Source organism: Lissotriton vulgaris, chromosome 1_1, assembly GCF_964263255.1.
Source record: "Lissotriton vulgaris chromosome 1_1, aLisVul1.2, whole genome shotgun sequence".
Classification (NCBI taxonomy): domain Eukaryota; kingdom Metazoa; phylum Chordata; class Amphibia; order Caudata; family Salamandridae; genus Lissotriton; species Lissotriton vulgaris.
The window spans coordinates 1,254,911,692-1,254,925,908 of record NC_141685.1 but is presented as its reverse complement, the minus strand read 5'-3'; the positions used below and the strand labels follow the sequence as shown (position 1 = coordinate 1,254,925,908).

General features: G+C 46.3%; 1 protein-coding gene across 1 annotated transcript; it reads left to right on the top strand.

Moving 5' to 3' along the window:
* The first annotated feature begins 9,895 nt into the window (after window positions 1–9,895).
* LOC147748944 (olfactory receptor 4E2-like) lies at window positions 9,896–11,014 on the top strand. The gene has a single exon (XM_086929237.1). The coding sequence runs from the start codon at window positions 9,896–9,898 to the stop codon at window positions 11,012–11,014; it is 1,119 nt and encodes a 372-aa protein (XP_086785363.1).
* Window positions 11,015–14,217: the final 3,203 nt, after the last annotated feature.

The following is a 14,217-nucleotide window of genomic DNA, read 5'->3' as shown; positions in this document are numbered from 1 at the left end:
GGATCCAAAGTTTTTTCCCCCTCCCAGATAAATGTATTGATCCCCAGCTGCAGGGTCCAAAGGGTGTGCTTCAGCGCTGTCAGTGCCAAGGATTGGAAGACATATAGGATCCGTGGAAGGACTGTCATGTTGATGGCAGCTCTCCTGCCGAATCATGACAGTTGCAACTGTTGCCAGTTAGCCAAATCTGACAGATCCAGTGAGGTGAGGGCAGCGCAGTTAAGAGCCACTGTCTTCGCTACTGTTCGGGCCCATTTGAATTCGAGGTAAGGTATGGGAGCTTCCCGCCTACTCAAAGGGGAACACAGAGCAGAGATAGGCTTCATACGCAGAGAAAGTGATAGCTTCAATATTTGGGGCTTTTGTATGTTAACCTTGAACACTAAGATTTCCCCATAGGATTGAAACTCCCAAACAAGGGCAAGGAGGGACGACAGCGGGTTGGTGAGGGTAATAACATCTTCAGCATAGAAGCTAATGATATGCGGTCACCTCCAAAGGGTCAATCAATCAATCAATCAATCAGGAAATTTTGAAGCGCCCTACTCACCCATGAGGGTCTCAAGGGTATTTCAACAATGGCGGGATCCGCTCTCACTCTCTGGGCTAGGTGTTCCATGTATAAGGCAAATAGCAGAGGTAAGAGAAGAAACCCATATCATGTGCCTTCCCGATGTGAAAGAACTGGAACGATACACCGTTGACTTTCACCAACACCCCCGGTGAGTTACAGAAGCTTTGGATCCAATGTCGAAATCTGTCTCTGAGGCCAAATTGTCTCATGGTTACAAAGAGATATGGCCAATGTCCTCTGTCAAATGCCTTTTCAGAATTGATTGCAAGGAGAGCCTCCTTCCGAGACCGATGGATGTTGTCCATGAGGGGGAGGATGCACTTGGTTTCAGCCCCACATTGGCGTTTGAGGATGAAAATTCAAAATTGTCTTGTCGGGAACGACCAGGCCAGGCAAAAGAGGGTTAAGGCAGTGTGCAAGGATGCTTGTAAACAACTAGGCATTAATCTTAAGAAGGGAGATAAATCCATAGTACCCGCATAGTGTGTTGCCTTTACCAGGTTTAAGGATGACTGAGATGGATGTTTCAAGCATGTTGTCATTGATGGTCCTGGTATTAGCGAAGAAATTTAAAAAACAGGGAAACAGCAGAGCCAGGGCGTGACAGAATATTTTGTAGAACTGAGGGGAGTAGCCATTAGGCACAGGGGCCGCCACCTCAGACTTAAGCATCAAAGAGCAGTCTCTGGGTATAAACGTGTGCCTAGGTCGATGAGAAAAGGAGGTGTTGAAGGTCATGCAGAATTCTTGCCAGTATCACATACCAGACTGTCCAGCATTCTTTTTGACTGGTGCAAGGAAGTTTCTTATGTTGCCAGGCTTTTGCCAGAGTGCAGTACGTGGGGGGAACCCCAAGGGGACCTGGGTGTTAAGCAGGCAGGAGGGTCACTGGGCAGCCCCAAGATGCGACAGGCCTTCCCCAGCGTCTTGGGTTGAAACAGTTGGGTATTCCAGTGAAAGACCAGTCGGAAGGGCTGAGCCCATCCATAGCAAACCTCTTTTGAGCGTAAGAATTCAGTAACTGGTTTAAAGTATCTGTGGCACTGGAGGGTGAGCACAGAGATGTCCTGGAAGATGGGTATTTGATGTCCTTGGAAGGGTATAGAGTGCAAGCCTCTGGGCTTCTTGATAATGCCTTCCTTGTTCTGGAAGTCATGTAAACATGCCAGGATGTCAGGCGGCTTGGCGTTGGGGCTTCCAGATGACCGACCCAGGGCACCCTGTCAAGTTGTAGAGCGGTGTCTACGTCGCAGCCCAGGATATAGCGGAACAGTGCTTGGACATAGCTTTGTATGCCAGTGCCCTTCGTGCCCACTGGGATGCCCCCACAGATGGACATTTTTGTGGTGGGATCTATTCTTCAGGTCCTCCATTTGGACCCAAAAGTCAACCTGTAGACAAATAACTTCCTGCCTCAGCATCTCAACTTCTTCAACCACGGCCGGTTCGTTACCCTCTAGGGAGGATACCTGCTCTCCCACGAAGCTCAGGTCCTGATTCATGTCTCGCTGTTCTTGGAAGAGTTCCCTCTTGAGGTCCTGGATATTCCACTTGAAGGAGTTGAACAGGGAGGCCAGAAAGGTACTGGTCACTGGTGCATGATCGTGGCCGGTATCCTCCACTGAGTCCATCTGATGAGGCTGATCCGAACCCAGGGTGGGTTCTTTAGGGGCAGCTGAGGTAGAGCCGATAAGAATGTCACACATATATTGTTCTTATTTGCCTATTGCTGTCTCCATGGTGAAGGTGAGGAGGATATGTACTGCAAGGCTGTGACTGTACAGCTGCAGGCCCCCATTTGTTGCACCACTGAGCTGTCTCCCCTGGACTCCAGCAGCACCCACAAGTATTCTCCACAGAGGGCAGGAGGAGTTAAGTGTCTGTATTCATCTCCAATAGACAATCAGGAGGTAGGGCTACCAGTTGTTATGTTATGTTATGTTATGTTAATTTCGATTTATATAGCGCCAAATCACCAACAGGTCTCTTAGCGCTTGCTTTGGGAACCCGTCCTGGCTTTCCCTGCGAGATAACCCCTACTGGGCATCCCCAAGGTGAAGACCAGGCATCCCATCGCGGTGGGGCCATAGTGGAGATTAAGCAAGCTATTGCCCAGAGTTGCAGAGTGGGACTCCATGATTGGAGTAGGCACCGAGGCGAGAGAATTATCGAGTCCGTGGACATTTTTGAGCTCAAGACCCTGCCGCGTCGGGAATTGAACCCTGGTCCCGGGTCTGACCTCTGCATCAGGGTCTGCCTCCTCTAACCAGTGAGCCACACTTCTCCAGTTGTTGAGGTGGGTGACCAGATGCACAGGGCACCATCAAGAACCCACCGGGTCCACTATCGGCGAATGCATCCACCACAGCGCTGCACCGCCCGTCTGAGACCCATATTCACTGCTCCTTCAAGGCCAAGCTGGATCCAGCAAAGGAGGAGCCAAGCGGGGGCTCAGACTCAGCTCTGATGATTGCTGGTGCAACTTCTCTGGGAGAGGGGGCTATGCGCCCCACTGACAGGTCAGCAGGCAAGTTTGTACATATGGATGGATTGCGCCACAGCAAAGGAACCTGGCTGTGTCCTCATCAAAGGCCTCTCTGGTTGTCAGACTCCATATGGAATTTCCACTGCGGGCCTCCGAGTGCTTTCTCCACTATGTGCCTGGTTCTGCAGGCTCTGTTCTAAGGGATGTCCCGGGCCCCACTGGCTTATGCTGTGTGGGCAGGCATTCTTCTCTTCAGTGTCTGGATGGCAGCCACATGACCGGAAACCTGTGGGGCCGAGCCCTCCTGGGTAGTTGTGGGTGTTGCAGAACTGCTATGGCCTTCCAATCTCCTAAGTGCCACCCCCACTCTCTATGTCACAGTAAGCTGGCCATCGCTGTTATAAGATGCTGTGCAGTGCATCTGGTGGGTCTTAGGTGTTGGTTCCACCATCTTGCCATTCTTGGAGTCAGATGTATGGGCCACCATACAGCAGCGGAGGCTTTTGGATGCAATCATGTGCCCCCACGTAAGCGCTCAAGGGGCTCTGCTACTCCCACACACCATTGGGCTGTCACCAGAGTGGGGAGGAGCAAATTGGCATGGTCGGCGGCACTCAGGTATGGGCAGCCACCATCTTAACTTGTTCGGGGTCAGCTACCCAGGCTGTCACGTCACAGCTAGAATTTTCCAGGTGACAAAATGAACTCCTCTTAGGGAAGCCAGGAGATCTCAAATGTTTCTGTGGTGATTCAGGATGCACTAATGTGATCCAGGACTCTGCTATTGATGGCACCTGTTGGTCTGGATGGCAGATGAGCAATCAGTGTGTCTCACCCCACCGCCAACTTGCCTCCATCCCTAAGCTACGTTTCAAGGAAGATATTTTTCTATATATTATCAGTGGGGGCTTTTCCAGGTTTCTTTTTTGTTTGATGTTAATCTACAGGGAACATGATGGACTACATTAAACATAACTCTATGCTTTGTAAATCCCAACATTAAGTTGTGCTAGGATGTTTTGTAAAAATATTTTTGTAAATCGTTATGTCATTTCTGTTTTTAAACATAAAATGTTAATAAATATTAAAGTATTTAAAATGTAAAAACATTTAGTTTTCTTCCTTGGTGCAGAAGAGCCAATATGGTGCCTGCAGCCTTAGAGAAAGGAGCTAGAAAATGTGTTGCAGCTCAGTTTCATAGAGGAGATTGAGGGTGTGGTTTGTGCTGTAGCTTTGGATGTATGTCATGACAGCGCAGGAATTACCCCGCACTGCCATCACGACGCATCCTTTACAACGCAAGTCGTTACAACGACTTGCGATGTAGGCGCTGGATTGTGGCATAGTTTAATTTTCTATTCCAACTCCAGCACAGGTTACAGTAGGGAAGGTGTTGGAATAGAACATTAAACTATTCCTTTAGCAACAGCGCCCTCCAGCGCAAGTCGTTCTAACGACTTGCATTGTAATAGCAGCGTCGTAATGGCAGTGCGGGGTAAAGCCCGCGATGTCATGGCTGCTCACCGTAGCTTTGGGGGCCAAAGAAGGGAAGCATAAAATAGGGATGTGTGTAGATCTCCGTAATCTGAATCAGAGTATTCCGGATGATTGGCAACACCTGTCTAACATATCAGTGGCACTATCTATGCCTAGTGGTACGAATTGAGTCAATGTGAGGGATCTTTACTGTGCATTCCACCAAGTTCTATTTCATAAGAATTCTAGGGCTTTGTGTTCGTTTTCACTCTTCTTTGTGCTTATAGGTTAATTATAGTTCTGCTGAATTTATCTTGTGTGACAGCATGTTTTCAGAGCATGATGAAGAAAGCATGATGAAGAAAGTGCTGGCTAGTATTGATCGCATGATATTTTCCAGGACGATCAAAAGAAGGGGAGAGTGAGGAGCTCAACGTTTTGGATAATTAGGTCTATGAAACAGATGTAGCACTACACTTCCTTAACACTAACCACACTAACTCTAGAACAGAGTTCTTCAATCTGTGGGGCGCGCCCCCCTGGGGGGGCACAACATCGTCTCGGGGGGGCGCGCATTCCACCCATAAATCTCACCTTTGTCTCACAAGCAGGCTGAGGCGCACCTAGAGTCAAATTTCGGGAGGGGCGTTTTATTTTTTTGATTCTTCAAGCAAACGGCAGAGTGGGGCTTCAGGGGCCCTAAGAAAGGGTGAAAACTATCAAAGCTTCATTAACATGTAAATGGTCTTTTAATGACCTGTGAAGTACTCTGGTGCAGCTGTGCGGGGAAACTGTCTCAGCCCGGACTGACGCACAGGGGTTTCAGCCCGGACTCTCGGACTCTGAATTTTCATAATAGAAGGCAATGGGCTATTGTCCTACTTTCAGTGCTAGGGGACATTCGTGGGGTACCAGCAATGACACAGCCATCATTGGTACAGCAGGTGCAGTGATACCCCAATTATGGCTGTCTTTTACTACCCAGTTAGGTGGCAGGGTGCCCTAGTTTCTTGTTTGCATTGGTGTCTATAGCAGCACCAGTGAGTTTTGGCTGCAGCAGCGTCTGAGATCTTCAAGTTTAGTAACAGTGTGGTTTTGGCCTGCAGTCATTGTCTCGGACTATGGGTAATGACAGAGGTGGTATCGGCCTGTGGGCCTGGAAATGGAATGCTGAGCTGGACCCCCATCAGGTAGACCACTCCTCGCCCCATCATCACATGTGCTGTAGGGTTATGTTTTACTGACCTCGGCAGCCAAGACACCCTGTTTGTAGAAGTAGAACATCCTGGGAGAATGCAAACTGCAAAAACAACCTGTATACACAGCAGCGTATATAAACCGCAGGACCATCTGCTTGGTCAACACAATAACACAGGCTTGGGTAAAAGGCTACTTACTGGCTTGAATATGTTGGTGCACACCAGCTGATTAAATGGGCCTTTCCTATCTTTGACTCCAGATTTACAATCACTGGGTACAACAAATGGGCCAGCACTTCCAGACTTCTCATCAGAAGACTAGCAGTCAGCCAGGATATTAAAAAGGTGCATCGGCTTCTCACTGGAAATGCCTCAGTAAGCCCTTACTTGCAAAGAGCAATAAGGATTTTTACTCCACTCACGAAATTCTTTATATGTCTTGCTTGACAGCGTAGCTATCTATGAGACCAATTGTTAATAATTCTTTACAATATTCATAATGTGGGCTGTGGCTCCGTCCAGAAGACTATTACTCTCTCACCTGATGAAACTGGCAGTTTGTTGTATCATTCACCTTGTATTGAGTGCTTGCATTGTAATACATGAGTGGCCATTTTACTTCTCAATAGTACACTTAATTTGCACATATTGAATTATTTTACTCATAAATGCATTGTATATAGAAAACGATTTTTGTATTTTTCACTGTAGCAGGTTTTTTTTAACGTATTGGGGAGTCAACTGCACTCCAGACTTGCCTTAGCTTGTTTTGAACCCAGGCTGACACACTAGGTCGGGGGAGATGCTGTTGCAATTTCAACCGAGCAAACCAGGTTAATTCCTACAGCTGAAATGCTATGTATGGATAACAACACAGCACGAATCACAGCAAACTTATATCTCAGACATGCTCAACCTTCACGTAACCTCAGCAGTGAAAGGACACCCTTTAACCCTCGAAGCCTTGGGCATCTGGAAACCCTTCTCTCAGCCACCCTCGGAAACTCTGGATTCTTGGAAGTTCTTAGCTCCCTGCCCACCTTATGCTTCCAACTCTAGGAGATACACACAGTGCGCAAACTACTACCCTGGACACTTAGACGTATAAAACAGCACACAAGAGCAAACACACCAAAGAAATACAACTGTCGATACACATTGCCCCGTAACAGGAGCAGAACAGTAACGAGCAAACAAAAGGGGGTAATGCCAACAGGATCAGTCCCTCAGGCAGGACAGTGCGCATGCGCAGTACACCCTGAACACTGCACAATCCGCGGCCCAGAATTATTTTCCATGTCAGAGGGAAGCCCGCACACATAGGTAAGCGTTCTTCCCAGCGCGCCACATGACACACCCGCACCTCGGATTCTCACCCGGATTTGAATGAGTCAGATATGTACAGGCAGTAACATACACGTCACATGTTACCGCACACATGACCCCACTGCTCTGTTTCACCTATTACTGTTGCACAAGGCAGGCATGTACCAAAGGACTACAGCACGCTGACTTGGCACTGAGCCTTCTAGGCACCTTAAAGTACAGATTTGTACATCTCAAGTTCTACAGTGCTACCTTTGTTGAAAAGGATAATAGACTGAGTTTGCCCTGCCGTGATTCTGAGCTGTGATTAACACGTTATGCCGGGATTTCAACAATAGGAGTATATTTCACAGCAGTATCTATACGTATGGAGAGAGGAGAGAGGCGAGGGGGCCTCTCAAGGGATAGCGGGGAGATACCAAAGTGAAAGCACTCACACTGCACCTGTCTTTGTCTCGCATATCGTACCTGAACCCCACGGGAGGCGGACTTGGTGAGGCGCAAACACAACTCAACACATGGAAAAGGTGTCTCTGTTAAATGGCAGGCTTAGGGACCTTCAGCAACGGAAATCTACCTTTAAACCACATTTTGAGCTCAGTTAAATCTGTGGATTTTGCACAAACCACGGCATGCATTAGTGGTTCCAGCAAGTTCAGTCTAAGGAGCAACGGCACGGGCTCCGCTCACACACAGATGTGAATCATGAGTGGCACCGCTGGCAGCAGGACAAGCGTCCTTCATTCACACGGTACACTGGTTTGACAGCCTCCAGCAGTGGAAGCTTGCTGCACAGACCCACACCAGATACAGCAGCACTGCTTTCCTTATACTGGAAACTGTGACCAACTTTCCTCACACACAGGGACAGGAGCAGTGTAAATATGCTCACAAGTACAGAGCAAGAACAGAAAGGGAGCCGTGCACTATAGCCTCACGAACTGAGAAAAGGCAAAGTACATGCATCAGCACTGCAAGCTTCCCCCACACAAACAGAGAAGGGATTCCTTAGTGTTGCGACAACAGTACATTTATTCCTCTTGCATGCAGCACAGTTATGATACAGCCTGCGGCAGGACAAACTTCCTTCACACTCAGAGAACAGTACAACCTCTCCTCAAATACATATACATCGTGGAACATAGGGGCAGCAGTGCAAGCTTGCCCCATATGAAAGGAGCTGGGATTCCAGGGGTGTGGCAACAGCAGTACTAGTATCCTTCATGTATGCAGCGCAGATATGAACAGACTGCAGCAGGTTAAGATTCCTTCACACTCAGCGAACATTACAAGCTCTCCCCAAATATATGTACATCATGGAGCATTGGTTAGCAGTGCAAGCTTCCCCCACACGAACGGGAAAGGTGATATAGCGAGATGAGGTGCATTGTTGGTGAGTGGTAGTGAGGGAATTCATGGAGAAGGAGGAACCTCATTGTTTTGGACATTTTTTGCAAGATATGGCCCGGGATATGCGGGTGACGGTTGATTATGTAGTGTACCAGATTCCAGAAATTTCGGTCAGGTGGTGGGGGGGGCCCGACATTTAAAAAAATTCAGCTGGGGAGGCTCAACCTTCAAAAGTTTGAAGACCTCTGCTCTAGAAGGACATGTCTTGTGTGGAATCCAGTTATCAGACAGAATTTTTCTCATCATATTTACAGTACACAAATCATTGAAAAATGTAAGACTTGTGAAGCATCATTGTATTAGCATTTCAAGACACGACACGGTGTTAGCCTCCTTGGCTTAATGTCACACTCCATCACTTCTGAAATGCAGGGCTACACTATATTTACAATGATATGGTGCAGCCCTGCGTTTCCCCCTGTGCTGGCACTAAATTTAGCAACCTAGCACCAACACAGGCACCCTTGCACCATAGTGCAAAGGTGTCTGCATTGAGGAGAATATTGTTTATGTGCAGGGAGGTGTCCCTTCCTGTACATAAACAATCTTTAAATGGTGTTTTGTCACTTCTTCTTTAAAGATGGATTGTGTGCAGAACAGATCACCTTCCTGCACATAAACAATCAACAGCCGTTTGCTGTTTCTATGCGTGCTGCACAACGCAGCACACATGGAAACAGCAACGACAAGGAGAAATAAAGCATTTCTCCTCATTTCGCCTGTTTAAGACCAGGTTTTCCCTAGTCTTAATATTGTCTCTGCCTCCTATTTACAGGGTTCCTTATTTACAAGGCAGCCTTGAGCCACTTTAAGTGGCTTTAATCTTCCTTGTAAATAAGGCGAAGCACATATCGCCACAGGAACGTCACTAAAATTGACGTTCCTGTGACGATAGGCGCTTGTAAATATGCCCTACTCTTTTGTGATGGAGCAACCCTTTGACCAAAGTCTAAATTAGGCCCTCTGTCTAGCAAACTGATGTTCTGCCTGCTCTGGTATAAGTTGGGCAAACAGTTATGTTTCTGCATCTGGAACCTCCATTGACCTGCAGGCAGAAACTTTAGTAGATGGCTCCAAAGATATCTAGCTATCGATCTGAGGTACTTTTATTTTCTTGTTTGGAACCACTAAGGAAAGCCTGGAGTTCCCCAAGAGAAAAAAATTGATTTATACTTTTGAAAAACAAACTCTGACTTTGGGAGTTTGTTTTTGAAAACAATATAATAACTGCATGGCAACATGAAAAATAGTGGCTGCTCAGCAAACCTACAGTGTCTTCAGATAAGCCAATGGGATTGTGATCTCCACTTAGATCCTTGACAGGCAGGGAGATATTCTACATATGGGAGTCTCTAGTTCACTAGAGCAGCAGATCACATGTCTCTGCTGCCCTGGCGAAACAGATCACAGTCCGCCAAACCCTAAATGGCCACCAAAGAGTTTGCTGTCTCTGTCAAATTAGATCCTGAAACCCTTGTAAATAATAATGGTAATAATTTTGTTGTTTTTGGACTTCACTTTAATTTGCTATTATCAACTTCTTTATTCTTTTCGAAACAGATTTCTGCCAATGCAATCTTCGCACTAGAGAATAAAACCCAGGTGAAAGAATTCATCCTCCTCGGGATGTCTGATGACTCTGTGGCGCAGATTTTACTTTTCCTGGCATTTTTGGTCTTCTTCACAATGACCTTGGTGGGAAATGGAGCCATTATTGCAGTCATCACCTTCTGCCCTCGACTGCACAACCCCATGTATTTTTTCCTTTGTAACTTATCTTTCCTGGACATCTGCTACTCATCCGTGACAGTCCCCAAAATGCTCACCAACCTACTGACAGAGAGGAAGAGCATATCTTTTAATGGCTGTATCGCACAGATGTACTTTTTTCATGTGTTGGGGAGTGCAGAAATGTTCCTACTGGCAGTGATGGCATATGATCGATATGCTGCCATATGTAATCCGCTTCGTTACACCATGATCATGAGCTGGAGGTTGACTGGGCAGCTGGCAGCTGCTGCTTGGCTTGGAGGCTTCATTCACTCAACATTGCACACTGCCCTAATACTGCGACTGTCCTTCTGTGGCCCAAACCACATCGAGCATTTCTTTTGCGACGCAACACCACTTTTGGTGTTGGCTTGCTCAGACACCTCAGTGGATGAGGTGCTGATTCTTACCACCCCAGGTGTCCTGGGTCCTAGCTGCTTCTTGTTGATTCTTGTTTCTTACAGTTACATCATCTCAAGCATCTTAAAGATACACTCAGCTGAGGGAAGGCGGAAAACTTTCTCCACTTGTGCCTCCCACGTCATGGTTGTGTCTGTGTTCTACGGTACTGGGGTGTTCGTGTATATACAGCCCATGTCAGTCTATTCTGCTGCCAATAACAGTTGTATTACTGTGTTCTATGCAGTCATCACTCCAATGCTAAATCCAATTATTTACACTCTGAGAAACAAGGATGTGAAAGGCGCTATTACAGCTATATTGTGTAGAGAACACAAAGCCGTGGGGAAGACAGAAATTGTTCACATTTTTTAACCTGAGAGGAACAAACACAAAATAATATCTTGGAGCAAGGCTTCGTCCTGCTGCAACTTTCAAAGCATGTATCATAAATCAAAATTGAGTGAAAAGAAACAACAAATGGGGTCAAGGCGCTCAACAGACACACTAGAAGATTGTTTTGAAATTTGGACGCAATTGCTTACAAAGAATATTAGTGAATTGGGGATAGTTTTGTAAGTGATGTTTTGGAGTACCATACATAAATGAATGACAGAGGTCTCACATTTCACAGGTTCATGCTGGAGCAGCCCTCTCAGTCCATAGTTTTTCTTTACATTCTGGTATCGTAGTCCTGTTGATTCCATTATAAATATTAATAATGATATATTAAGTATACATGTCCCAGAATGAAAAGAAAAATACCCTTGGCTGGATAAGTTAGTCATGGGTGGACCTTGGGAATTTGACAGCTCTTAAATGGTGGCATTATGTTGATGATATATGTAGTCACTAAGTGACAGGAGAAGTCACAGTATATGCAAATATACATTGCAATGTGCTTAGCACTGAGAAATCAGTATCTTAGACCATTGGTTAGGACTGGAGTCATTCTCATTACCTCTTCATCCCCTTCCCTGTTCTGTTCATGACGAAATGAGGAATTTATGTGTCCTAGTAGATACATTTTGACAAGCGCAATCCCCTAATGAAATACATTATTCACAAACTATGGGCCTTATTTACAAGGCCCAGTAGCATTTTTGTGCCGCTGCTGTGTCACTTTTTTGATGCACTGGTGGCGCAATCTGCCGCAGCATATTTACAAGGCCATGCAAAGACACTTCATGGCTTTTCATAACCTTCTAAAAAGTGCACCTTCACGCAGAACATTGCATGAAAGAGGTGTTCCATCGGTGTTGCTGTGCGAGTTCCCGCGCAACATCCATGGAATCTGAAGCATTTCCAGATTGCCGAGTAATTTTAAACCTGGGAATGAATCAGATTCCTACATCTCCCCAGGGGAGACAAAGGAGTGGCTCAAAAAGAAGAAATTCTTTTATTTCTCCCCATTTTCCCCTCTTTCTATGCGTGCTGCTAGAAAAAGGAAAATGCCATCAAATATTGTTATTGTGCAGTAAGGTGCCCTTTCCGGCACAAAAACAGTCATCCCTTACAACATGACGGAAGGGTGCCTGCATTGGTGCATGGCTGCTGTTTGTGCACCTGCACAGGGATGAAGGACAAGAATTCACTGCATCTTATAGCTACTGCGCATTCCTGCCCTCAGTGGCAGCCACTGCAAAATGTAAGTGGGGAGGAGGGGAGGGGGACGAGACAAGGGAAAACGTACCTGTGCCAACGCTGCCGGCTGCCCCAAGCTACTCTTGTTCCTGATGGTGTCTTAGTAGTCCCTGGGACACCAGCACAGACTCTCCACCCAATCCTAGTGCTGCTCTCAATAGCATGAATGAAGCAGCAGGATTGGTCTGAGTGGCTTAGTTTGGCACTCAGACTGTTCCCGGGAATCTGTGCTGTTTTTCCAACTCGGCTGTGAAAACAGCTGGTTGTGAGAAACCTAAGTGAGCATGACAATTTAGCCAGCGTAAGATGGACGGACAAACCATCATGTGCACTTTTTTTATTCATTGTCATCTTTATTCGATCATGTTAAAAATAATCATAAAAGCACATATAAATACATCATCTTAAAACATTTTTTTACAAGATATTATTTTAAAATTACAAATATTTGATCACAATTCTAGAATAAAGACGAGCATGCGTAAAACAACTAAAAAAGAGGAGACATTTCATATCGCAAGATTAGGTTCATTGTCATTACTTAACAAACTCAGTAATCTACGCGCCATTCCCTTCCTCTTCCTCATGCAGGCCCATAGGAATGTCGCTACTGAGTAACAAACCAAAGAGTCGAGTAGTGTTTTTAAAAAGTATAATGCTACCCGACACTGCTTAAATGTCATTTTCTTCAAAATTTGTTTGAGGTGGACATTCCTTTCATTTTCATAGATACATTTTCACGTGGGCACGCGCTTAGGTCGGAGTGATTATATGTTTTTTCTGGATAACCAAGCATTACGGGAATCTAGTTGGTGCGAAATCTCAGTAATATGAATCTGTGATGTACCGTGTTTACATTTACTAGATAGGAAAAGCCTCCCTCCGTTAGTGGTGGATTAAGATAGTATGCCTGTACTGCGTATTTCTCTTTGTGGTGTTCCCTGCGCTTGAATTCAGACATCAGGATGAAAGTAGCACTAACCTTCTGTTTGGGGATCTTCCTACAAACCAAAGGATCTTTAAAAAGTTCGTAGAGCTCAATCTCTCTTAGAACTGACTCTACGTAATTTAGCCACCTGGATCTCTTCCAGTTATCCATGGTCAGGCAGCTCCTTATTACGGATTGAGTCAGTGGTACTGTGTCTCTCCTCCAAACTGAATACCATAGGAGGAGTAGGGCTAGTTGTATGTAATCTGATATGTAAGGCAGGCCAATTCCGTGCGTAAGATCTCATTTGTGAAAGAAGTAGGGAGGCCCACTACAGATTAAAAACATTTATTTTCAATTGTTTGTAGTGGTGTGGGTGCAACCACACCCTAGACTCCGGCTCCATAAGTCGCTGCTGCTTTTACTCTGGCCTGGCAGATGTTTTTTTATTGACAATAAGGGTTTAGCGCTTAATTTCTTTGCAAAAGATTTTACAGCAATTATACCCCTCTCCATCGCCACCTTCCTTCCTTCCATCAATTTTGCCCATGGCAGTTCTTTATCAAAAATGAGACCCAGATAGGGGAAAGAGTCTACTACCTCAATTTTTCCGGCATCCGCACTAAAGTAAGGCACTTTTTCTTTTTTAGTGGGCCCGGCTATGATTATGAGGGGCCGATTACGATGGCGGGTGAGGACCACCGGCCCGGCAGTGGCAGACCGCCCACCATCAACCTCAATATTCCTCCCGCCACATCAGGATGGCAGTGGGAATGGCATTGGTACCGCGCCGGACAGAAAGACCGTCCGCCGTGGTCCTGCAAGGCGGTCCTTTTCTGCCCGCCTGGCGGGACATGGTACAATGGGGGCATTATGCATTGCCTTGCAGGCACTGCCGTGTGCATTAGGAACCTGTTTTTTGTGGCGGATATCCTGCCTCAAAAAGACAGGCAGAGAATGCCTTTGGGGGCCCGTTTCAGGCCCCCTGGGGGTGGGGGGGATGCTG

Coding starts and splice junctions, on each gene's coding strand:
- LOC147748944 (XM_086929237.1), top strand. CDS start 9,896: ATGGCCACCAAAGAGTTTGCTGTCTCTGTCAAATTAGATCCTGAAACC.